The 25,161-nt window shown below is 45.1% G+C and overlaps 1 protein-coding gene across 2 annotated transcripts in view; it reads right to left on the reverse strand.

The window, feature by feature from the left end:
• CTBP1 (C-terminal binding protein 1) overlaps nt 1-25,161 on the reverse strand; it is a 318,027-nt gene that overhangs the window by 272,510 nt on the left and 20,356 nt on the right. For both annotated transcript variants that reach the window (XM_066573001.1, XM_066573003.1), the window contains exon 2: nt 8,610-8,708. In XM_066573001.1, the coding sequence (XP_066429098.1) occupies nt 8,610-8,708 (99 nt within the window). The remainder of the gene's footprint in view (nt 1-8,609; nt 8,709-25,161) is intronic.

Genomic DNA, 25,161 nt, shown 5'->3' on the forward strand with positions numbered 1-25,161 from the left:
ATCATTATCATCAGTTTTACAATAACCATCAGTCGCATAACACACATTTCCCACAATAGACATGGCTTACCTTAGTTACGTACGACCCGTGATCGCACAAGGCTCTGGCCACCAACATGTAGGGTGGTACCAGGCAGATGTAGACTGGGGATGAATCCCTCCCTTAAGTCTACCCTGGCAAATGATCTTCCTCCCCATGTGACAGCATCTGGTGGACCTGCATGAATCCTCCTTCTCCTGGCTCTGTCTCCTCCCCTCTGATGTTCTGAAGCATAGCTATCAGCCTATTAGCTCCCCCGCAACAACATTTCTTCTGCTACTGTTATGAGCTTGGTTCTGGTGCTGTATTTATGTTATGAGCTTGGATCCGGTGCTGTATTTATGTTATGAGTTTGGTTCTGGTGCAGAATTAATTTCCTGTACTTTTCTTGTGTGGGTATGCTGCAATTGTGCTGTTTTCTACACACGCAGATTACAAGTAGATGGCCTATCAATGCAATATATTGTATATCTTTTTTTTTTTTACAAGGGGTAATAAAAAATAAATTCTGCACCGGGCGCCATCTAATCTAGGGCTGGAGTAAGGGGGAATGAGTGGTGTCCTTTCCCCCTCCCTTCCCTGCACATAGAAGTGGCTTACAGCCAATGTTACAGTGGCCCGAGAGTCGCTCGTTGGCACTGTTTCCTGCTTAATATCCCGTGTGGACAGGGAACAGACAAGTACACTGAAGCACCGAGATTCTCAGTGCCTGCAGTGCTGTGTGGAATATTCCCCAGTGACAGCTGGGGTAGAGAAAAGCAGGAAGGTGCATGCAAGCACCATAACAGGGTCCCTTTCCTGATGCAGTGATAGGGGGAGGAAGGGGTAAGTAGACGAGGAGAGTGCTGCCAGCCAAGAGGAGGTTCTACTACCTACTTCTGTGATGCGGGTGGTGACATGGCTAGCACATCACCGCCCAGAAGAAAGCCTATTAGTAGGGCTGGAGTGAGAGGGAGATTCCACTCCTCCTCTGGGATGAGACACATGTGTAAGGAAGGTTTTGGAACAGGGAGGCACCCTGTATATAAGGATTGAGAGCAGCCTTACAAGGGTGTGACTCAGCATAGACAGTAACAGCTCCTGTGTGTGAGGAGTGTGGCCAACAGTACCAACAAGACCCTGATGAATGGGGCAAAGTTAGAGAACCAAGAGGCCCTGATGACCAGGGGCAAAGAGATGGACTGAAAGTTTGTTGAAGAGAGTTGTGGTCCAAGGGACTGAGCAACTGCGATACAGCCCCAGCATGGAGGGGCAGTTGGATCAGGGTAAGGTTGGGACAGTCGATGACGTTCCACTCATCAGCTAGACACGTAAGTGAGAAATGTCCTCAATAACAGTGTGCACATTAGGACTTTGTGGGACTAGCAGGCCTGCATTCTGTTAGCCGTTTACTGTGTGTGGTAAACAGTGTTGATTGTTCAGAGTGTTCAATATATCCTATCTTTTGTGTGACGTATGGATGAGCGCAGTGAGATACCTGATGTTATAGGTGTAGCAGGGAAGTGTTCGTAGTTGGAGAGACCTGTGGTTAATTGGATGCCCAATGTGAATGCTGATAGTGTGACATCTGAGATATTGCGCATCTTGGTAAAAAAGGGATGAAAACACATCTAGGTTACATGAAGAAGAGTTGCTAACGACTTATGGCCGATTTAGGTAATCAGGAGACTCAGTGTGGCCCGACACGATATAATATTGGCGTAAGCAGCTGGTAAGCGCCATTTGTATGTTATAACACGACAGCTATAAGGCAACATCTAAGTATTGGTGCCCTTCTGTGAAGTGAAACCATTATTTCCATTCTATAAAGTTCTGCTTTTTGTACAAGTGCTGTCTCTGCCTCCGTCCTGTCACCGCCGCGCCATAATACCACCTCCCCTTTACACCGGCACTGAGTATTTACATACTAAACCCATTTGTTACATGCTTATCTCTAATAAACCTCGGCCTTCATGTACTAACCATACTACATTAGCAATGCACAATTAAGCTTTTGCTTCTATGCAATAATTGGCTATTACTGCGGCATTTCTTCTAATAAACATTAGCATTAACCATTAATATTATGGCGTTTCCCACAAGCTTCTAGCACTTTCTATCACTTTCCCCAGTATGCACAGGCATTCCAGAAAGCTTCTCTACATAATATATAGCATATATTTACTGAATGAGCATAAGTATTCTGCGTCATCTCTCTGACCGCGGATTCACACGACCAGATTTGCAATACACAGTGAATAGAACCTATTAATTTCAATGGTTCGTTCATAAGTGCACATTTTTCGTGCGCATTTCCTTTGCGCAAAAAAATGTGCAGCATGTTCTATTTTCCATTGTATTTGCACAGGGAAATAGACCATATGGAACTAATTAGACTAATTAGAGATGTCAATGGACGGGACTGTAGCTGCGTATCTTTTTTGCACATGCAAGTGTGCACAATTTGCGCGCACAAAAAGTACAGTACAAAGCGCAGAAGGGCACTCAAAAACAGTTCTAGACAACTGCAAAAATGGCCAAATTCACATCAAAATCGAGAATGAGGTCATAGATATGTGAGAGACTTCATCTTCCTTGGCTCCAAAATTGACCAGGCTAGAGAATCTGTGTTAGAGATAAACGTAGGATAGCATTGGGGTGAAGCACAATGCTAAACATGGCCAAAATCTGGAAAAGAGGGATATCGGTATAGCAACTAAACGCAGGATAGTGCAAACAACTGTTTTCCCCATAGCCATGTATGGATGTGAAAGCTGAACTGCGGAAAAAGCTGATAAGAGGAGGATTGATGCGTTTGATCTGTGGTGCCGGAGAAAGCTGCTGCATATACCCTGGACAGCGAGAGTAACAAACAGAGAAGTCCTGAATCGTATAAGACCCGATATATCACTGGAAGGCACAATGACCCGGCTCAGACTCATCTGGAATACTGTGTCTAGTTCTAGGCATGCCACTTTAAAAAAGACATAGACAAACTGAAGCAAGTTCAGAGAAGAGTTACCAAGATGGTGAGCGGTATGCAAATCATGTCCTATGAGGAACGGTTAAAGGATCTGGGAATGTTTAGCTTGCAAAAAAGTGGCTGAGAGGAGACTTAATAGCTGTCTACAAATATCTGAAGGGCTGTCACACTGCAGAGGGATCAGCCCTATTCTCATTTGTACAAGGAAAGACTAGAGGTAATGGGATGAGACTGAAAGGGAGGAGACACAGATTAGATATTAGAAAAAAACTTTCTGACAGTGAGGGTGATGAATGAGTGGAACAGGTTGCCGCAGGAGGTGGTGAGTTCTCCTTCAATGGAAGTGTTCAAACAAAGACTGGACAAACAACTGTCTGGGATGATTTAGTGAATCCTGCACTGAGCAGGGGGTTGCACTGGATGACCCTGGAGGTCACTTCCAACTCTACCATTCTATGATTCTGTGATGGAGACCAATGCAGAAGGTGCAGGAAGCATTGTCACTGGAGTAGAGACTGCCCCCTCACTTCCGTTGCTCATACAGGAAGAGAAGGAGGAAGAGGCCCAGCCCACAATGGCCACTACCAGAGATGAGCACTACCAGAGCCGCTCAGGCCTGCCACCACAACCTCCATCTTGTTTTAGTCCTATTGTTCCGCTGTATGAAGATAATGCTGAATAAGGATGACCAGGTTCCTATCTGCTTGGCTTCCAGGAACCTATGGTCAGAGTAAATGTATGGGGTCATTCTGTGAACTTCGTGGTGGATACAGGCACTGAATGTTCAGTTATAGCCCAAAGAAGTAACTCGTCAATTCCTGTTCCTACTGGACTGTCCAATACCAATATTGGGACAGGATATGATGAGAAAACTAAGTGTCCTTTTAAACAGATGCCTTTACAGGTGAGGGTGATCAATGAGTGGAACAGGTTGCCACAGGAGGTGGTGAGTTCTCCTCCAATGGAAGTGTTCAAACAAAGGCTCGACAAATATCTGTCTGGGATAATTTAGTGAATCCTGTACTGAGCAGGGGGTTGGACCCACTGACCCGGGAGGTCCCTTCCAACTCTACCAGTCTATGAGTCTATTAGGACAAGATAACCGGGCTCAGGCTCACTTATTTTGGCCATGTAATGCGAGCAGAGTCACTAGAAATATCTATAATGCTTGGACAGATCAGTGGCAAAAGAAGACTCGGCAAAGGACACGATGGTTGATACTGGTTGGGATATCACACAACTGAAGCAGTGCAAAACTAAAAAACATGGAGGGAGCCTTTTGAGTCGCCGAGCATGGTGAACGGCTAAACGGCTAACAACAACAACAACATCGCAGACTGCAAACAGTTTATTTGTTGTTGATGAATACAAATGTCCACATTGTAACCTGTAGGTAAATATCACCGATCCCTATGGCTTACGTACAATCTGTATGAGACCAGAGCCTCCGGCCCTCTAGTGGCGCCCTGAGGGACACAACATCATTGGATGCTACTCTATGCTCACACCTCTGTATGTCAGGGATGTGCTGGACGGCGATGTCCATGTGGGCCACGGGGCTCTGGAGCATCCATACAACAAATTACAATTTGTTCTAAGCTGTTTTTTTTGGAATGAAAGCCCCAGTTCATCGGTTACAGATGCAAATTGGGACTATCCTGTTTCCTATTCATTACATAATTTTTGTGCTGCCTCTATTTGTTTAACTCACATTCTATAAATGAGCAACTGGATTGGTGCCCTGGTAAACAGCCGCCATCCAAGATAAACAAAGGCGCAAATAGGAGACATGGAACGTTCTGGCAACAAATGGTCTTCAAATCAAAAGTCTTAAGTCAAACTTATTCCATCTGTGAAGGAAAACACTGCAGGGGGTTAAAGAAAAGGAGAAGAAGGGCTGATGCATATGTATTCATTGCCCTGACACATCCGAGAGTTGTGTCCCTACTATAATAATATGCTGCTACACAAAAGGAGATCTAAATGGACACTAAAGTGAACCAACGAGTCATTTCAGCAGCCATTCGTTATGCATTTTCACCTGTATCCGGCCAAATATCCAGGTAGCACATTCGCTGATGCGCCACACATCTTCCGTAATATTTCCATCTGGACGTGGGTCCGGTTTGCTTCAGTTCTTTGAGTATGGACACCAGTTAGCGCTTATTCACACGGGCATGCTTAACATCTGAGCTCTGTCGGAGTTTGCTAATGATGGAGGTCAAGGCAGAACTTGCGGCTATAAAAGTGAATGCAGTCATTCATACGTCTCACTTTGTTAACAGACCGATGGTCCGTGTTAAAAAAAGATAGCAAAATGAGTAGAGATGAGCGAGCATACTCGCTAAGGGCAATTACTCGATCGAGCATTGCCCTTAGCGAGTACCTGCCCGCTCGGAAGAAAAGATTCGGCTGCCGGCGGCGGGCGGGGAGCGGCGGGGGAGAGCGGGGAGGAATGGAGGGGAGATCTCTCTCTCCCTCTCTCCCCCCTGCTCACTACCACCTCTCACCCGCGCCGGCAGGCGAACTGCCGAACCTTTTCTTCCGAGCGGGCAGGTACTCGCTAAGGACAATGCTCGATCGAGTAATTGTCCTTAGCGAGTATGCTCACTCATCTCTAAAAATGACCTATTTTGGGGCATTTTCCTGCACCAAAATCGGTCATTAAAATCAATAGGTATGTGAAAAAATGGAATGCCGTCGCAGGGCACCAGTGCTGCTTTTTTTTTCACACATCCATTGACTTTAAAAAGGTTGTGACTTAAATGCCAACAATTGGGCCACCTTCCTTTTTTGACGCATGTGAGAAATGGATTACACTCAGATGACACCTGTATGAACAAAATCTGATGAAAACGCATTATTGACAGGATAGAGGATAACCTTATGACCGCTAGGACCTCCACTGATCCCGAAAATGGGGGTCCGATCAGTTCCTGAGTGAATGGAGCGCAGGTTGTGTAGGCATGCTGCTTTAATGACCGCACCGGAGATTACCAAAGTGCTTGAAGTCAGTCATTTCTGATGTCACTGAAGTGAATGAAGTGGCGGCGTAGTTGCATGCCCTCCGCTCCATTCACTTAGGACCAACGTGCACCATACATTGTATAATGACTGTGCCTGGTGGGCAGCTCAATCGCTTTTACTTGAATGGGGCTGAGATCCTCTTAGGCCATGTGACCGATGAACGCGACCTCAGGTGCCTAAGACAAGCCCGCCGGCGTGGTGCTCATATGCACACCACAACCTCTTCAATTAGCTGATTGTCTGGGATCCCAAATGGCAGACCCCGGCGATCAACTGCTGATGACATATTTGAGGACAGGTCATCAATAGTTTAATGCCACAACACGCATTTAAAAAGGTCCTCTGGGTGATCGACCTCAGGGATCCTCGATGATCAGCACGGATTGGCCACAATCTGTGTAAGTGAATGAGATGAGCTTGAAGGGTATCTGTCATCTACTTGTAGCCCTATCAGCTAAACTTAATGGACAAAAGTAGGCGACTCGCTCAGCCCCCGTTGTTCCCCTGATGTGAGCGCTGGAAGCCGCTGCTGAATCCATTGAGAGGCGCTGCTAAGTAGTCCACCAGTTCTACTTTTATAATGGGCGGACAACTTAATAGCGCCGCTCAATGCACTGCAGCGATAACTTCCAGCATTCACATCGGGAGGAACGACGGGGAAGGTAAGTAATTTACATCCCCGGACTCAGCAGGTCACCTACTGTTAACCAATAAGCTTAGCTTATAGGACTAAGTAGGTGACAGAGTCTCTTTAAGCATAAGGCATGTGGATGAGCTGCAGTAAAGAAGGAAGGGGACCGGCATGAGTAGTCCTCTACATTGAACCCAGAAATGATGAAACAAAGGAAAGGCTATTATGTTATAAACTTCAAGAACCCCTTTAAGATTTCAGTGAGCCCAAAAACTATTTAACTGAGAACATAGTTTTGCAATAAAAATAGAGATATGTAATAAGCTTTATAGATTTGTCACTATGAGCCAGAGAACAACTGTATGATGGGAGAGAAAACATGAAAAGGTTTCCTGCAGAATATCACACAGGGTGACAATAAAGCAAATATCAGTCACAAATGGAGCCTCCCTTTAAGCCACCACAAAACTGCCAAGATCCTTCCTGCTCGGAGTGTCAGAATCCACTGGAGGAAACACAAGTGTGATAGAAGTATCTCATCACTTCAGATATTACAACCACTGAGAACACCGTACGACATAATCAGCGAGTCTGATCATTACAGTTACTACAGCTACGGGGAGACGGGAAGATTCTGCACTCAATAAAAGAAATTACAGTAAAGTTCAAGCTCAAATGTCAATATTTAGAATAGTATTAAGGTGGAGAATTCTACAGCTTCAGGAGGAGGGAAATGGAGAATTCCATTTTTTAAATGCACAAAAATGAGGAAGGGGAAATCTGTAGAGGGAAGGGAGGAAGTAAGGAACAGAGAGGGAGGAAGAGGGAGGAAGTAAGGAAAAGAGTAATGGATAGGAAGGAGGGAGTAAGAGAGAGAAAGGAAGGGGGGAGGAATAGGGAGGAAGAAGGGAGGAAGGAAGGGAGGGAGGGTCAGGAAGGAAGCGAAAGGAGAGAAGGAGAAGGAAGAAAGGAGGAAGAGAGAGAGGAAGGAAGGGAGGGATGGTTAGGAAAGAAGGGAGAGAAAGGAAGAAAGGAGTAAGAAAGTGAGGAAGGAAGGAGGAAGAGAGAGGAAGGAAGGGAGAAAGAGGAAGGAAGGGAGAAAGAGGAAGGAAGGGAGAGGAAGGCGATGACAGATAGATAGATATGAGAGAGATGAGATAGATATGAGATGGATAGATAGATATGACATAGATAGATATGAGATAGATAGATAGATAGATAGATAGATAGATAGATAGATAGATAGATAGATATGAGATAGATAGATAGATAGATAATCCTGCAAAGTTAGATTTTTTTTTCAAAAATAGTGATTGTGTGTGATTGACTCAAAAACATTTTTTCACACCTGCCTAAACATTTACACAGTATTGTAGACAGATAGATAAACTGATGCATCCTGGGAAAGCAGAAGGGTGGGCATTCAGATACTGCCTCCCTGCTGATTAGACCAGATACAAAGCAATGCAGCATGAGAAGTGAGGGAAAGGAAGTACAGGACAGTGAACTACTGGCAGAATGCTAGATTTGTTACACGCCCCCTGTCTGAAAGTGGATTACAGACAGCAGGGCAGCAGAAAAATGGGGAAGACCAGCTGAAAATCAGAACATATAAACTTGAAACAGGGTGCAAACAGTAGTCAATGAGTGGGTAAAAAGAATCTGGTGTATTTTGGAAACCTGTTGAAATTCTAGGTATACTTCAAAGGTCTCATCTTTTATTGTAACCCAGCCTGTAATGGTAATGAGATGACTGCTGAACCTGCCCTCAGTGTGCGTCACACAAGCTGAAAAGTGACAGGAAATATTAGCTTATTGTAAATGGCCAATGTGAAAATGCAACATATTTGGATTGTTTCGTATAGATAGGCATTTAAAATAAAACACAATCAAAGGTAAAAAAAAAAACCTCATACAACATAAGAATATAATATGAAGCCAGTTTTTACCTGCCTCGGGTGAACTTCTCATCATTGACCAAGGGGTTGTGTTGCTTGCAGATGAAGGGGCCAGAGCATGCTGTGCCCTCCAAGCCAGAGGGTATGGAGCTGCAATGAAGAAGAGGGTATAAGTGACTGTATATACAGCGTATTAACGTATAAGATGGATCCAGGTACCATCAGAATGTACTTCTGCATCATTCACCATCAGTTGTTACATGTTTATAAGAACAAGAAATCTCTTTTTATCACTAATACATCAATTACTAATTTCACACTTCATCTAATGGAGGAGCTGACAGGGTGGTACACGACACAGAGATTCAAAAACATCAAAGACATTGTTAATGTTTCATGCTCCACTTGCTCAGGCTCTGTACCAGCCATAAAATCAGATTTTCCAGCAGTAAAATAGAGAACTTTTCATATTGGCCACTAGATGTCAGCAAAACAGAAATACACTCCTGGCCGATAAACCAGTGTCATTTACAGCTTGCTGCTAAGAATCCTATATCATCAGCAATATTATTGTTTAGTTACTTTACCTTTTATCTTTAAAAGTACAAAATGGTCCAAAGGTATGGAGAAACGTGAATAAATGGAGAACGGTGGTTGGGCACGCCATCCTATGTGTGGTGTCCAACACAATGACCATTTTGAAAGTTGACATCTTAGAACAAAGTTGATATTTTTATATGGGAAGGTGTGACATATGTATCTGATGATTTGATGAGGAATCCAAACCTGTGCTTAAGGGCTTATTCACACGGGCGAGACACACACAACTCAGATGAATATGAACTCCATTCTTTTCAATGGACTTATTCACCTGAGTGATTTTTTTCCCCTTGCAGTGATGCTGCGAGGATAAAAGTCGCAGCAGGTTTTACCTTTTGTCGTTTCCTCGGAAAGCCTCACCCATGGTTTTCATTGGGACCTTAAAAGACATTGCATGGCACTCGCATGCCGTCTGAGTGGGATGTGATGCTTCCCATTGAAATCACTTGTGATCCTCTGACATTTGAGAAACACGTGTCTAAGGAGCGCAATTTCACAGAAGTGATGCGAGGTGTTTTTGATTGAAAAACGCCTTGCATCGTGAAAAACGCACATTGACAAGAGCGTCCGCCCGTGTGAATGTAGCCTAAAAGTGACATATATTTATTCCTGCCGAAGTTATTAGCAATTGCTTGCTACAAGCACAGATACGGTTAATACGGGAGGAGAGGACAGACAATGTGCAGTACCTGGGTCATCGCAGCAGATGGCACCCTAACAAACCATCCATCCACTATGGCACAAAAAGCAAATTGCTTGCCAAATTCCACCCAACAAGTTCTATGTTGGACCTGCCAAAAAGTAGAAGTAACAAAACTTCCTCAGATGGAGCAGCAACAATGGCCGTCCTGGCATACTCCTGCAAGAGCCCACATTGTAGCCCCTGGTGTCTGTCGCAGGGGAGCGGGGTGAGTTGAACCATCAGCATGCGGATACTTGCTACGCATACAACAGCACCCGTACAAGATCCAGTTGTTGCATCATCTCTGATCGCCGTGTTCAATTTGCACAATGGGTGTCACATCTGCAAGATGGCACATTCTCAGTGTTCTTCCAGCAGGATGGTGCCCACCCCACATTATGGGCGTGATGTCCGTGAGGTTATGGATTAACAGTTTCTGGGGCATTGTGGCGCTTGCACTACCCAGATCTCACCCTTTTGGGCTTCTACCTGTGGGGGGATGTGAAGTCCAGGTTTATGCAGTGAAAACCCAGAGTGTGGCGCACATACAACAGACACACATGTCACATGCACCCCATCCCAAACGAAAATATTAACTTGGTTCCAATATGGCGGCTTTCAAAATGGACGCCCCTGGCATAAGTGTATTGTGTATAGCAGCCAAAAATAGTCTGAAATGGAACTCTTATCTCATCAGAGGCTCTGTCCCTCCTCAATACTTTACACTGCAGCTCTGCTTGCTCAGATGGGCTGCTCTCTATAGCCAGCACATGTAGTGTGCCAGAATAGAAATTAGACAAGCTACAAATAACTAAACTACTAGAGATAGTACATAGCACATAGACTGAGGCACATGAGACTCAATAAGGGAGGACATGGAGATCTACCTTAAAGGGGTCGTCCAGTTATTTCTTGAAGTTTAAATGCCAAGTGCAGATGTGGTATACTAAGAAATCAAGCAGCACATCACCCAGTGATCCAGTGGAAGTCAGGTGACCACTGCCTGCCAATCAGAGGCTGCAGTATCACCGCCTATTCTCCTGACATTAGCGCTCACATATTGAGCACCATGATGCCAGGAGCTCTGAACAGTGATGCTAGAACCTCTGATTGGCTGGCAATAGTCACCTGACTTCTGTCAGAGAACAGCAGGGCAGGAGTGCTGGATCGCCGGGGCCAAGGACAGGGAGGTACTGATTGATTTGTAATTTACCAAATCTTAACCTGCCATTTAAACTTCAAAAAGGTACCAGATAACCCCTTTAAAAACTTAATGGTATCAGATGGCTATGAATCCTGATTATATTAAACTGTGCCCCCATTATGGTGTCACTTTCTGCTACCCAGGACATGCGTTGTTGTCTTTATTTAAAGAGGTTGTAAAAAGATTGACTTATCTCCTATCCACAGGATAGGGAATAAAAGTCTGATTGGTGGGGGTCTCACCGCTCCTCCTCACTCGGGGGGGGGGGGGGGGGGGTCGCTGCACCTACTTGTTTTGAGGAGGAGACTAATGGGGCGGCAGTCTAACATGCCACTCCATTCATTTCAATGGGGGTGATGGAAATAGCCAAGGGCCCCCCCTTTTTAGGATTGGTGAGAGCCTCATGATTCCCCCATGATCAGACTTTTATCACCTGTCCAGTGGATCGGATACAAGTTGATTTTGGGAATACCCCTTTAATCTAATTCTTAATCAATGCAGTTACCCTGGGAGTCCTGCACAGATTCTTACCACTCGTTGCAAAGATCTGGGTCTGGACCAACCAGATATGAGCTCCTTCTCTCTAAAGTCACCATAGCCACATGGGCGGTGGGGGGCGATATGGTACATAGTTCCTTGACAACTTACAGTATTTTGTAATACCGGATGCTCAATTTGGTCTTGCTCCAGGCTATTCCTTGCATCTGACACATTCTATTAAAGGACTTTTCTGATACTAAATTGAGTTTTTCACATAACGGCTATTTCTCCCATATATTGTCAAATAAATATACCAGTTAACCTTTTACATGTTTTCATATTGCTCCTGCTTCTCCCACAACACTTGCTGCACATTGTTGTTGTTCATCATCCTGGCTGCCTGCCTCGTCACTTCTGTCAGTTTCCCACTGATTCATCTGGCCCCAATCCACAGTCCATGTGCCTTCTTCCGGAAGAAGCAATCGTGCTCCACCCACTACCCATGTGCCTTCTTCTGGAGAAACTCCCCCGGCCCCACCCACTGCCAATGTGCCTTCTTCTGGAGAAACACCCAGGCCCCACCCACTGTGCATGTGCCTGCTTCCAGAGGAACATCCAGCTCCGAGCTCCACCCTGCCTCCAAATGACTCTGCTGCTGACATCACAGCCTCATGGTCGGGACTGTTAGAAGAATCGGTGGATATGATGTCAGCGGAAGAGGCAAACTCCCAGCACTGGCAGAGCATGTACTGAGAGTGACCGATCCCTAAATCAGCTTAACAACTTTACATTTTACTATTTTCCCCTAGACTGCTCAGAACTTTGTAGATAACTGCAGGAACGTTTATAGATTTTGCTCCTCCTACTTGTCTAATGCTAATTGCCTATAATGCGGGGAGCTAAAATAATGGGCTCTCTGAACTGCAATTCACTCAAGCCACCACCCTCATGGCATAAGACAACAATAAAGTGCATAATATATTTACGAGCACATATACACCGTACCCCAAAGATATTAACCCTTTCCAATCCACTGTCTGACCTCTGAAGACTATGATTTAAGGCTGTTGGAAGCTGTCCGTTGGGGTTCTCTTACTGTATATTGCCAGCCTCTCTGCTGTCTGAGCCTATCCAACGTGTCACCTCATGCAGTACTGGCTTTAGCCAGCAGATAGCGCCGTTGTATAACGGCAGAAAAAGAGTAAGCCCCCTAGGAAAACCAGGATACAAATTGGATTGGAAAGGGGTAATTCTCCCATGTAGTAACAGTTCTAGAGTAGACTGGTGCAGACACAATGGCTGTGCCAGGGGCATTTGCTGTGGGAGCCAAGTGTAATATACAGCCGAGCACTGGCTACAATGGCCAGGATCATAGTTAACTCCCAGTTATTTAGCCCCGTAGATGCCACGATCAATGCTGTCCATGGCATCTAAGTGGTCAGACAGAGGAAGAAGGCATCCCCAGTCACCCCATACTCCTCCCCACAATGCGGTTTAACAATAGTCCCGCAGGTCTGCTATTTTACTACAATTATTATAGACCTTGTCAGAAGAAGGACCTAGTAGTATGCCAGGCATAGTATACTGCAATACAGAAGTATTGTAATGTGTTATGTGAGTCAGAGTGAGGAAAGTCACAGGAGTTCATGTCCCCTAGTGTGACTAAAATAAAAGTAAAAAAAAAAGTTTACAAATATATAAAAAAGAGATTATAAAAATGAAAAAAAAAACTTTTTCCCTCTTTGTTAAAAATGCCTTATTATGTCCAAAAATAGAAAGAAAAAGTACACATAATTGGTAACGCTGCATTTGTAACAAGCCAAACTACAAATTATCATGATATTTAATCAGCGCAGTGATAAAGTCAAAACTGATGTTCTTTTGTTCATCCTGCCTTTAAAAGAATAGAATAAAGAGCGATCAAAAAGTCATATACACAAAAATGCTACCCATGAAAATGTCATCTTATCAGGTTCTCACACCTCCATGATTGTAAAAACGAAAAAGGTTATGGGTCTCAGAATACAGCAAAAGCAAAACACATTTTTTAAAGTATTTTTATTGTGCAAATGTAGTAAAACAATAAAAAAGCAATAAAAAATTGGTATTTTTGCAATCATACCATCTCATTAAATAAAGAGTATGCTTTATTCAGACTGCATGGGGGAGCAGATTTACCAACACTGTATAAAATTAGACAAACTGAAACCAGACTTAGGGCTAGTGCCCACAGCCGGATTTCTGCCGCGTTGTACGAGGCGGAAATCCGTGGCGTTGCCCGCAGCTATTAGATTCTATTGAACCTAATAGCTCAATGTTCACGCTGCGGAATTCCACTGCGGAATTCCGCAGCGTCAAATAACCCACGGCATGTTCTAAATGCCGCAGGAATACGTGCGGCCGGCTTCCATTGTAGTCAATGGAATTTGGCAGTCACGCTATACTTCCGCTGTAGCACTGCGGAAGTATCGCGTAAATACGCGGCTCCGCCCACCGCCGGCCACATCATCTGACACTGCCATGCGTTGTAGTGCGCATGCGTGCCGGCCCCCCATGCAGGACACGTACTGCGGATCCAGAGTGTTAAGTATGGGGGTTTAGGGGGGGCGCCGTGGCAGACTCCGCTGCAATATTCCACTGGTGGAGTCCAGCACGGCTGTGGGCATGAGCCCTTACTATGTGCCAGATTCCCATTATTTCTGCTGAAAGCTCCATCTGTGGAATCTTTAGACTGTCTAGTCTAACATCATACCACCTAATTGTTAGCGGAGCCTAAAACAAAGGTTTGGCCCAGTCTGTGGCGCAAATTTTAGGGCATTGTGTCACATTTAGGTTACGCCTTCTTTTCCAAAAAGTGACATTCTTTTTTTGGATAAGTTGTAACAAGTGTTCCTAAGTTTCTAAAACATGTAGTAAATGGGGCAATTTTGACAGTTTCCTGGTGCAATTAGCACCAAAAGAACTGTCAAGTTTTCAATACTTAAAGGGGTTGTCCCGAGGCAGCAAGTGGGTCTATACACTTCTGTATGGCCATAATAATGCACTTTGTAATATACATTGTGCATTAATTATGAGCCATACAGAAGTTATAAAAAGTTTTTTACTTACCTGCTCCGTTGCTAGCGTCCTCGTTCCCATGGAGCCGACTAATTTTTGGCCTCCGATGGCCAAATTAGCCGCGCTTGCGCAGTCCGGGTCTTCTGCTGTTCTCTATGGGGCTCCGTGTAGCTCCGTGTAGCTCCACCCCGTCACGTGCCGATTCCAGCCAATCAGGAGGCTGGAATCGGCAGTGGACCGCACAGAAGAGCTGCGGTCCACGAAGATAGAGGATCCCGGCGGCCATCTTCAGCGGTAAGTATTGAAGTCACCGGACCGCCGGGATTCAGGTAAGCGCTGTGCGGGTGGTTTTTTTAACCCCTGCATCGGGGTTGTCTCGCGCCGAACGGGGGGGGGGTTTAAAAAAAAAAAAACCCGTTTCGGCGCGGGACATCTCCTTTAATAAGCCTGAATGAACTGACAAAATTTTGACAAAAACAAATTTTTCCATTTTTAGCTGAGTGGGAAGCGGGTAGACTCTCTGTATCTCTGACCTCACCAGAGACCCTCTCTGCTCGGGGGCGGGAGCCTACAATTTATACCACACCCTGGTTACTAGGGTGACTGGGATCTTTGGCATGCTGTGCCAGCCATGTATTGCCCTTTCCAGAGCGAACGGGGTACAGTATTAACCCTTTCTAATCCACTGTCTGACGTCTGAAGACATTCTGATTGAAGCCTGTACAGCTCCGGCAGGGTATTCTTACTGTATATTGCTGGCCGCTCTGTTCTCGGGGGCCTCTCCAGCATGTCCCATACCGCAGTACTGGCTCTGGCCAGCAGATGGCGCCATTGTGAAATGGCAGAAAGAGAAAGCCCCCTAGGAAACTCTGAATCCAAAATTGGATTGCAAAGGGTTAAAAAAAATGTTGCTAACAAAACAATATTTAACCCCTTAAGGACCCAGCCCTCTTTTTTTTTCATTTTTGTTTTTTCCTCCCTACTTTTAAAAAAATCATAACATTCATTTAGCTATCACGGCATTGTTTATTGTGTTACAAGTTGTATTTTTTAATTGTACCATGTAATTTACCATATAATCTACTGAAAAACTTTTGTAAATTAAAAAGTGCAACAAAATGGGGGAGAAAAAAAAAGAGCAATTCCGCCATCTTTGGGAGGGTCTTGTTTCTACGTTGAACACACTGCAACAAAAATGACATGACTTTATTCTCTGGGTCACTAAAATCACTACAAGAACAAATTAGATTTTTTTTTTGCCGTACTACTTTTAAAAAATAAAATATCTTTGGAAAAAAAATGAAATTATTTTCTGCCGCCATCTTCTGACAGCAGTAACTGTTTTATTTTTTCGCCGACATATTTGTGTGAGGACACATTTTTTGCGGGACGTCCAGTAGTTTTTGTTGGTACCATTTTGGAGTACATATGACTTTTTGATCGCTTTGTATTAAATTCCTTGCTTGGAGATGGTGTGACCAAAAAAGCTCAATTCTGGCGTTTTGTTTTCTGATAACGTTCACTGCAGCAGATAAATAATCCGCTGCTTTGATAGATCAGAGTTTTATCACCGCAACACTGTCAAATATGTTTTAGGGTTTTTTATTATAAATATGGGAAAAGATTAAAAAAAAAACTTGTATTATCTTTTGTTTTTTTATAATATATAAAATGTTTTCAAACTGATTTTTACATTTCTTTAGTCCCCATAGGGGACAAGAACTTGTGGTGGTTTGATCACTCTTGTAGTATGATGAATACCATCTGACAGGCAATCTACCAAGCTATTCCACAGGCATGGCTTGATAGGCAATCTGCAACGGCTGCCCTTGGGCCTTTCAGGAGGTCCCCAGGTGCAACAGCAACCAAACGGCACCCCTTGAGCTCATTGTGGAGGGGATGTGGGGCAGCTTTCAGGATTCTGCATTCTAATCAAGGCATTTAAATGCCGTTGTAAAGCCCCATCTACACGGGATGACTGTCTGGCCAACGATGACCAACACTCGTCTCCACATGTACACACTCCCGTGATATTGCACAGGAGCGAGTATCGTTGGCTCGCAGCGGGGTGGCTGGAGGAGATTTCTCTCCTCGCTCTCCCTGTTCCTCTCCATTCACTTAACACAGCGGCCGTTCAATACTGAACGGCTGCTGTTTAAACTGAGTGATCATCGTTCAGGATTTTATGCAGCCTAAACGATGGACGATCAGCTGAACGATGATCATTCAGTGTAAACAGCAGCCATTCAGTACTTATAAGGGGATTTATTGTGATTGTGTGCGTGTATACATGTAGCAGTGCTATGTGTGTGTTTATATAGCATATGTTTTGCAGAGGTGTATATGTATAATTAAGATGACCAGATTTTTCCTGGGTCAAAACAGGACAAAGGGGTGTGGTCAGGGGCGGGGCTGATCACAATGTATTTTACCTCCGTTGTTATAAAAAGTACAGGAACGTTCAAAAAAGACAGGGAGAAAATTCTGCCGCATTTCCACATCCAAAAAACACTCAAAATCCATTCCGTTGGTGCAGATTTTGACTGGAAATCAGCAGCATATCTACCCCTGATTTCATACTATGTGGCGCTCCCCCTCATCTCCTCCGAAGGCTTCCTACAGTCAGCGCTCTCCGGCTTCCGGTTACCAGTGGCCTGTAGTGGCCTCACCTGACCAGTGGCACAACACCTGACCAGGCAGCTGGGAACCTTAAGGCGGGTGCGCTGACAACAGGAAGCCTTCGCAAGAGGTGAGTGGGAGCGCTGCATAGTATGAAATCAGCTGTGCGTACGCAGCTGATTTCCAGTCAAAATCTGCACCAATGCTACGGATTTAGACTGTTTTTCGGATGCTGCAATGCTACGTAATTTTCCACGGAAATTTCTGCTGTGGACATTCCGCAGCATTTCCACCATGTGGAAAGATACCTTAAGTCAGCTTGAGGTATGCTGCCACGTGCAGACTGGCCTCACTAGTAATAGTGTCTGCTATATCTCCCCCCGTAGTAATAGTGACCCTCACAGTGGCACCAGTAGTAATAATGTCCCCTATATATGTGCCCCAGCAGTAATAGTGACCCCCACAGTGGCTTTAGTAGTAATAATGTACCCTATATCGACCCCAATAGTAATAGTGACCCCCACAGTAGCTCCAGTAGTAATAGAGTCCCACCTATGACTGATATACTCACCTCCTTTCTGTCTTCAGAGAGCCGCTCCTCCTTCACTCGGCAATGCTGTGGGATGCACACACTGATGGAAGTGTATGCGCCTGGAATCATCTTCCTTTCTCCTCTCCTCCTGCGGAACCAACGAGGAGTGGTCAGGGGAAGATGATCCTGGGTGCACACACTGCTGTCAGTTTGTGCATCCCGTAGCAGTGCCAGTGAGTAATTACTGTCCAGGCAGCTGCGGGACCCCAGCTGTAATCACCTTCATGGCGACCCCACGTCCTGAAAGCAGGACAAAAGTGGGACAGATGTGGAACGACAATCGACTGTCCCGCTTGGGACCTTGGGGAAAGCAGGGCACAGGGTCCCAAAGTGGGCCTGTCCCACCTAAATCTAGACATCTGGTCACCTTAGTATAATGGTTGTGAGTGTATGCTTGTATAATTGTGTATGTATGCATATAATGTGGTTGGCCAAAGCAAGTTAACGTACATGTGCCATTGTTTCTGTAGTCACAGTGAAGAGGGGACACATGTTGCAAAAATGTTCTCTTATGTTTACCCTAGATATATCATGACACTGTAAGGCTTTATTAACAATGTTATATTGCCACCTAGTGACCTGTGTTCGTAACGCACACAAGGATGTCTAATACTAGCAGATTTAGTGGGTCATGTGGTGGTGCTCACGTGGGGCGTCGGGACGGCCCTCCTCAAACTGAGTATTTAGAGCAGGATGCCGTGCCATTTTAAAGTTGTTGGCGCCATTCTGAGAAGGAGAGAAGAGAAGGCTACCGGTAAGAAGACTGTCTCCGCTCCTCCAGTAGGCCCTGGAGACCTCAGCTTACAGCTGTCGCTCCAGAGAGGAAATCATCTTCACCAAAGCATTCGGCCTAAGGTCTAGTAATTGTTTTGTGTCCTAAAGTGGACGTCCAGATGCTCAGTGCTCCACTATCACTCGTATACTGGAAGCGGCATATAGGCCAAGCTGGATAAGTGAGCAAGTGCATCATCATAAACCCCTCTAGCAGTTATTGTTATACTGTTAAATCCATTAACAAGTTCAAAGGTTAGACCTCCATCCTGCAGAAGAGATTACTCGTAAAATAAAAGCCACATTTAACTCCCAAACTACCCGTTAGTTTGTGGGGTACCATTATCAGTCAAGGACTGTTGAGTTGACCACCAGCCATGTCCATAAGAGGACTGTGTTTACTATTGCTGTTAATTAAAGTCTCTGAACAATGCTGACTTCCCTGCACGGACAATAAGAACTATGTATGAAGCCGCTTGCTATTAAGATTTCTTTGCAAGGCGGGTTATTGTTTTTTGTCATGGACTACAATTAAAAGAAGTTGGGTTGTTGCAACCATTGTGGCGTATGTCTCCCATCACTATGGACCCAAGCCCATGACAGCAATGTTTCAAGTGCGCGACTGTCACTATTGGCAGAGGTACGGCTATGGGTCCAGCCCACGGGCCGCAGCCCTTCCTAAGGAGGGAAGAAATGTGAAAGCATCCGGCATAGTCCAGGCTTCCGAGATAAGACTCCCATTTTCTACAGGGGTGGTCTTTAGAGGTAATACCCCCATCTCATCACCGGGATGGACCCTACTTACAACAGTATGACAACACATTAGATTTAACCAGTGTGTACTGTTAGCTATTGACCCCTGATCTACACTAAAATACCAAGAATGGAGGTACTACCGAAAACCACCAAATTAAGACTGGGCTCAGATGAGCGTGTGGTAAAACACTGTGTATAACGCAGCACTATATGAGTCGGTGTATCGCCACGTATGGTAGCGATTTTTGACTGCGCATCCAGCACCTCACAGTGCACGCAAGAAAGGAAAGCGCTAAAAACCCTATTCGGGACGGCCCTTTCTGGATGAAGGTTGATCACCGGGTCCCGAGAACTGACCTGCATTCAGTCACCCGCTTCACCACATGGAATGCCCTTACTCTGAATGGGACTGGCTTTTTTAGGTGGCTCTTATCAATGAACTGGCGAAATATAACACTGTAGCCGGCATCAACAAAGCTTGTCTACTGCATCATGACCAGCACGAGGTTAATGGCGCCACCATACTACACTCCGGTAGCTTAGACCACACCCAGGGAGTGGCACTTATGCTTCGGCCTCGCATAAATCAGTCCATGGTAATGTGGAATCCGATCTCTCCGCGTCTGCTGTACGCCAGGTTTGTTCATCATCACGGTCACATGTCCATCATTGTGGCATATGCACCAACTGAAGAACACACAGCTGCAGACAAAGATGCCTTTTAAGACCAGCTCACCGCCACTGTGCAGTCCGTCCCTCCGCACAATGTACTCATAGTGCTCAACACAAACCCAAGTCCCCAAATTCCTGGCTACAAAGACATCGTTGGCCCAACCAACGACAATTCAAACTGGATGTTGTCATTCTGTACCTCAATGGGTCTCGCAGTGGCGGGTTCCTGGTTCCAGAGACGTAACATCCATAGATTTATTAGGATATCCAATGATGGACATACAAAAAAGGAACTGGACCATATACTCATACGTCATCGCAATTCTGTCAAATTGTGTTGAGTCTACCGCGGGGCAGAAGCTCCAGCAAACACAGACCACCATTTGCTTGTTGCCAAAATAGCAGTTCCACTCCGTCCACACCATAAGATCATATCACAACCTTCACTGAACATTGACTCCCTAAGGGAAAATCAAGCACTCGAACGTCAGTATAACATCGCAATCGAAAACCAGTTCCACATTCTGGGCCATCTCCCAGATGAACCAGAGGCAGCTTGGAATGTCACAGGAGACGCTGTCCGTGAAGCCACAAAAACTATTCTCGGATACCGGTGTCACCATAGGCAGCCCTGGCTAATGGACGACACTATGCAGGTCCTTGAAACGAAGGCGTAAGCCCACCTTAAAAACGACCAAGCGTAATGTAAGAGGCTGAAGGGTGCAAAGGTCAAGAAAGACAGGGAGCGGTACTCTGGTGCTCTGGCTGATGAAGCTGAGGAGGGTCTGATGTCAAACAATATAAGAGCAGCATACAAAGCAATCGCCAGAATCTGAGGGTCCTCAGGGACCAGCCGGCATTTGCCAATCCACAAATCTGATGGCAGCCTTTGTACCAACCATGACAAGACAATTCAATGCTGGTGTGAACATTTCTCATCTGCCCTAAACCATTCACCGGCTAACCCATGCCATGACCTCAATGACCTCGCATCCGTTTCTTTGGACAACCATTCTCTGCCTGCGGATGCTCTGTCACGGGAAGAGGTCCATTCTGCTATTCAGAAAATTAGACATGGTTGCGCTGCCGACCCAGAAGGCATTCCACCTGAACTGCTGAAATGCGTAATTGAGCCGATAAGCACTACTTTACATCAGCTATTTCTCCATGTCTAGTCTTGTGGGAAAGTCCCTGTCAAATGGAAGGAGGGCCTCATTCTCGCCCTGTACAAGAGGAAGGGCCCAAAAACAGCATGCACTAGCTACAGGCCAATAATGCTCCTTTTGGTTCCTGGCAAGGTCTTCACAAACGTTCTACTTTCAAGGGTACAACCACTCCTGATCTCCAAGCAGAGACCCCAGTAGTCGGGCTTCATGGCAGGCCGCTCCACCATGGATGCCATACTCGCTCTTAGGATCATCTCACAGATACACAGAGAATTTAACAGACCGCTTCTCGTCGCGTATGTCGATCTCAAGGTGGCTTTCGACTCAGTCAACAGAGAAGCCCTATGGAAGGCTCTGTGTGACATTGGTGCCCCCACATTTCTTCTATATACTAAAAGACATGCATCAGGGCACATCCGCCAAAGTCCGTATCAACGGTTCAGCCTCTGCTAGTTTTGAGACCTCGTCTGGTGTTCCACAAGGTTGCGTCTTGGGTCCTGTACTCTTCTGCAGGGCCATGGACTGGATTCTTCAGCATATTATCCAATGTAATGGGATCACTCTTCCGGAGTACCACCTCACTGACCTGGACTACGCTGACGATGTTGCACTCTTGGATGAAAAATAAAACCGCAGGGCAGCAAAATTATCGTGCAAAAAACCAAGACATCCAAAAGGAAGTGTCTTTATTCACTCACAATTGAGAGAGATGGCAACGTTTCGACTACATACGGCAGTCTTTGTCGAGCTTGACAAAGACTGCTGTATGTAGTCGAAACGTCACCATCTCTCTCGATTGTGAGTAAATAAAGACACTTGCTTTTGGATGCCTTGGTTTTTTGAACATAATTCTGCTGCCCTGTGGTTCTATTTTTCAGCGTATGATGTCTTTGGACTTGGATCCAGTCCAGAACGGGGCATGCAATTTGCATCACGGATTTGTGACTGAAAAGGAATGCTACGTCACATCTAATAATCTGAGACACTGATTGGAACAGTTTGATTCTGAGGCGTCCTATCTTGGGCTTCACATCTCCTGGCAAAAAAAACAAGCGGCAGAATCTAGGAGTCGGCGCAATCCCTCTGGACCTAGACGTAAACGGCCAGAGAGTCGACACTGTCAGTGACTTCGTGTACATTGGAAGTCTTCAGCACACAGATGGGAGAGCGCTTCCGGACATTCTGCGGAGAATAGCACTGGCAGCCTCGGCGATGAGGTCCCCAGAAAAACTCTGCCGAAGGCAGAACATAACACTCAGGATTAAGATTCGATTCTACCAGACCTGCGTAATGCCAATATTATTGTACGGCTCGGAGACTTGGACCTTGCTGTCACAAACCACTGAGCGTCTGGAGTCCTTTCACATGCGATGCCAATGCCGAATTTTCCGTGACCGTTGGTTCGACTTCAACAAAAACAGTGAGATACAGGCTTGCACGGGGCTCAAGTCAATCACAGAAACAATAACAAGGAAACGACTTGCACTTTTTGGTCATGTTGCACGCTTGTCAGAAGCTGTCCCGGCGCATGGTGCTCTAACCACAGCAATTGCTAGGAAAATCGAGAGACGACCCCCTGCCAAATGGTGGAGGCCTCCTGGTCGACAGTGATGCTCGTGGGTGCAACGGACAGGCAATCCAACATCTACACCAAATATAACAATGCTCTCGGTCGTGGTCATTCTAGATCGGCGCTATGGACTATTGTTGTCTAAGCGTGATAATTGAACTGAAACTGAACAGATCCATTGTTCATTTTTCTGCAAGCACAAACTGAACGATGAACGAGAAGCAGACAAATTCTCGTTCGTCGTTCAGTCGGGGCATGCATTTACACTAAACGATAATTGTTTAAATACTTGCTGGATGGCAGAATTTGAAGGATTTTTCGGCCCATAAAAAAGGGCCCTCTACCAAACTCACCAATAGGGTTGCCAGCAATAAAAGTGCCTAGGGTAGCAAAACCGTTAATTATGGCACTGAACTCCGCCACCAACAGGGTTCTGGTCAATAATTCAATCATAAATCACTAATTGTTTTGATTCCACTCAACTACCCCCAAAAAATCTGTTTAGTGAACAAAAAGTCAGCTAGTATAAAGCCCCATTTACACACAAGGATTGTCGCATTTATACTTAAAGATGATTGTTTGAAATCCTCACCATTTCCCTCATTAGCTAAAGTAAGCACTGTTTATGTTGTTTGCTCAGGTGTGTTTATAGGAGGAATCTCTGACCAGCAGGTTTTTAATTAATGTGACAATAAGCCTTCCTCTTCTGCTGCTTGAGTAAACAAGTAGTGATTGCGATTAGTAAACAATCACCCCTCCCCTCAAGTCATTTAGTTTTTCAAAGGACTGAAAGAATGTAATTTAAACCAGGCGAAAGCAATAAATGACAGGTGAATGAAAAGTGCAAGATGGCTTTGTATTTACATGTAACGATTATCGTGAAGATTTGTTCGTTTGAATTAATTTTGAGCGATAATTGTTACATGTAAATGGGCCTTGAAGGGGTTTTGTCATTAGAAAACAAAAATTCTATACTAACCTATTCCTCCCCCATCAGTCTTCTTACTAGATCTTCCCCTCACTGATCTTCTGTCTCCTGTACCCCACCCCCAGCCAGGCGATTCTTCTTAAGTGTCCATTATCTGCAGTCTCCTTCCCGTACGGCAATGTACACTATATCACTAGTGATGAAGCATTCATAGCCTAGCAGGCAGTGTCGGGCTATTGACGAGACTGTGCATGTGTGCTGTCTCTCTGCAATAGTATATGAACTCTCACAGCAAGACAGTGCACAAGAGCAGTCTCAGCAATAGCTCGGCATTCCTTGCTAGGCAGTGAATGCGACATCACTAGTGACGTAACCTACACTGACCCGCAGAGAAAGGACGCATCATAACAAGAAGAAAAGGATCCAGCTGGCTGGAGGTGAGGTGACCGGGGGACTGGAGAAGATCAGGGCTAAGAAGGCTGCCTAGGGAGGAATAGGTAAGTATAGATTTTTATTTTTAAATGACAAAACCCCTTTAAGTAAAAATTTGAAGGACTTGCGAATAAATTAGCATGGCGATCCCTTCCATGACTGATATCTATGGATTGCCTGGCTCGATGTGACCCATATCTCTTCTTTCTATAGGAATGCACAAAATACACCAGAATCAAATCCAAGAGAATACTAAATAACGTAGCAGTCAATGCTTTCCTTTATTCTGCGCACATTCCGCCCATGCAGCATCACCCCAAGCAGTACCACAGCCAATGCAAATGTAAATCCCCCTCTAAACAAAGTGTATGTATTTGCAGGTTCACGCTGGCATAAAATTAGGTCACGTATTAATCCACATAAAAATCACAGCCATTGCTATTGAAATTCAAAACGAAGCAGAATGTCTGCTGGGAATTCTTTTCTGTGTGTTCATTCCATTTCTCATAGCGGCGCAATACTGTTGTTCATCAAATCCCCTCAAGTACATTACGTTTACACAAATAGTTCCCAATGCATGTGCTTGATTGTATGTATAGAAGTGTCATCGGACATGACATCAATCCAGTATAATAATCAATGTGGTTAGTCGCTGCGGTGATGTAATATGTGGCAGGTACAACACGCTTCTTCGGAGCCGATCATCGATCAGATTCTAGATGGATCACGGGCATTCAGTGTAAATGCCGGCAGCGACTGAACAACGAAGAATAATTTGTTCATCATTAGGTTTATGCAGGCAAAAAAAATCAAACGAGGACCCATGAATGACGGCCTGTTAACTGTGAAGGAAGCGGGTGGCCAGAACAATTTCCATCCCGCTCCCCTTCTATTCACTGAGCGATGTGTGAAAGCACAGGAGCGAATATCGCTCAGACGACTCGTGGGTAGTGCCCGACAGTTGTCTCATTTACTAGGACCCTATGAGCTGTGTCACACAAACGTGTGCCTATTGGCAGGGCATTTTTGAGGAATGTTCGTTGCGTTTTACAACCCGGGTATGTTTACATAGGG

The sequence above is a fragment of the Eleutherodactylus coqui genome, chromosome 7, assembly GCF_035609145.1.
Source record: "Eleutherodactylus coqui strain aEleCoq1 chromosome 7, aEleCoq1.hap1, whole genome shotgun sequence".
In the NCBI taxonomy this organism is placed as follows: Eukaryota; Metazoa; Chordata; class Amphibia; order Anura; family Eleutherodactylidae; genus Eleutherodactylus; species Eleutherodactylus coqui.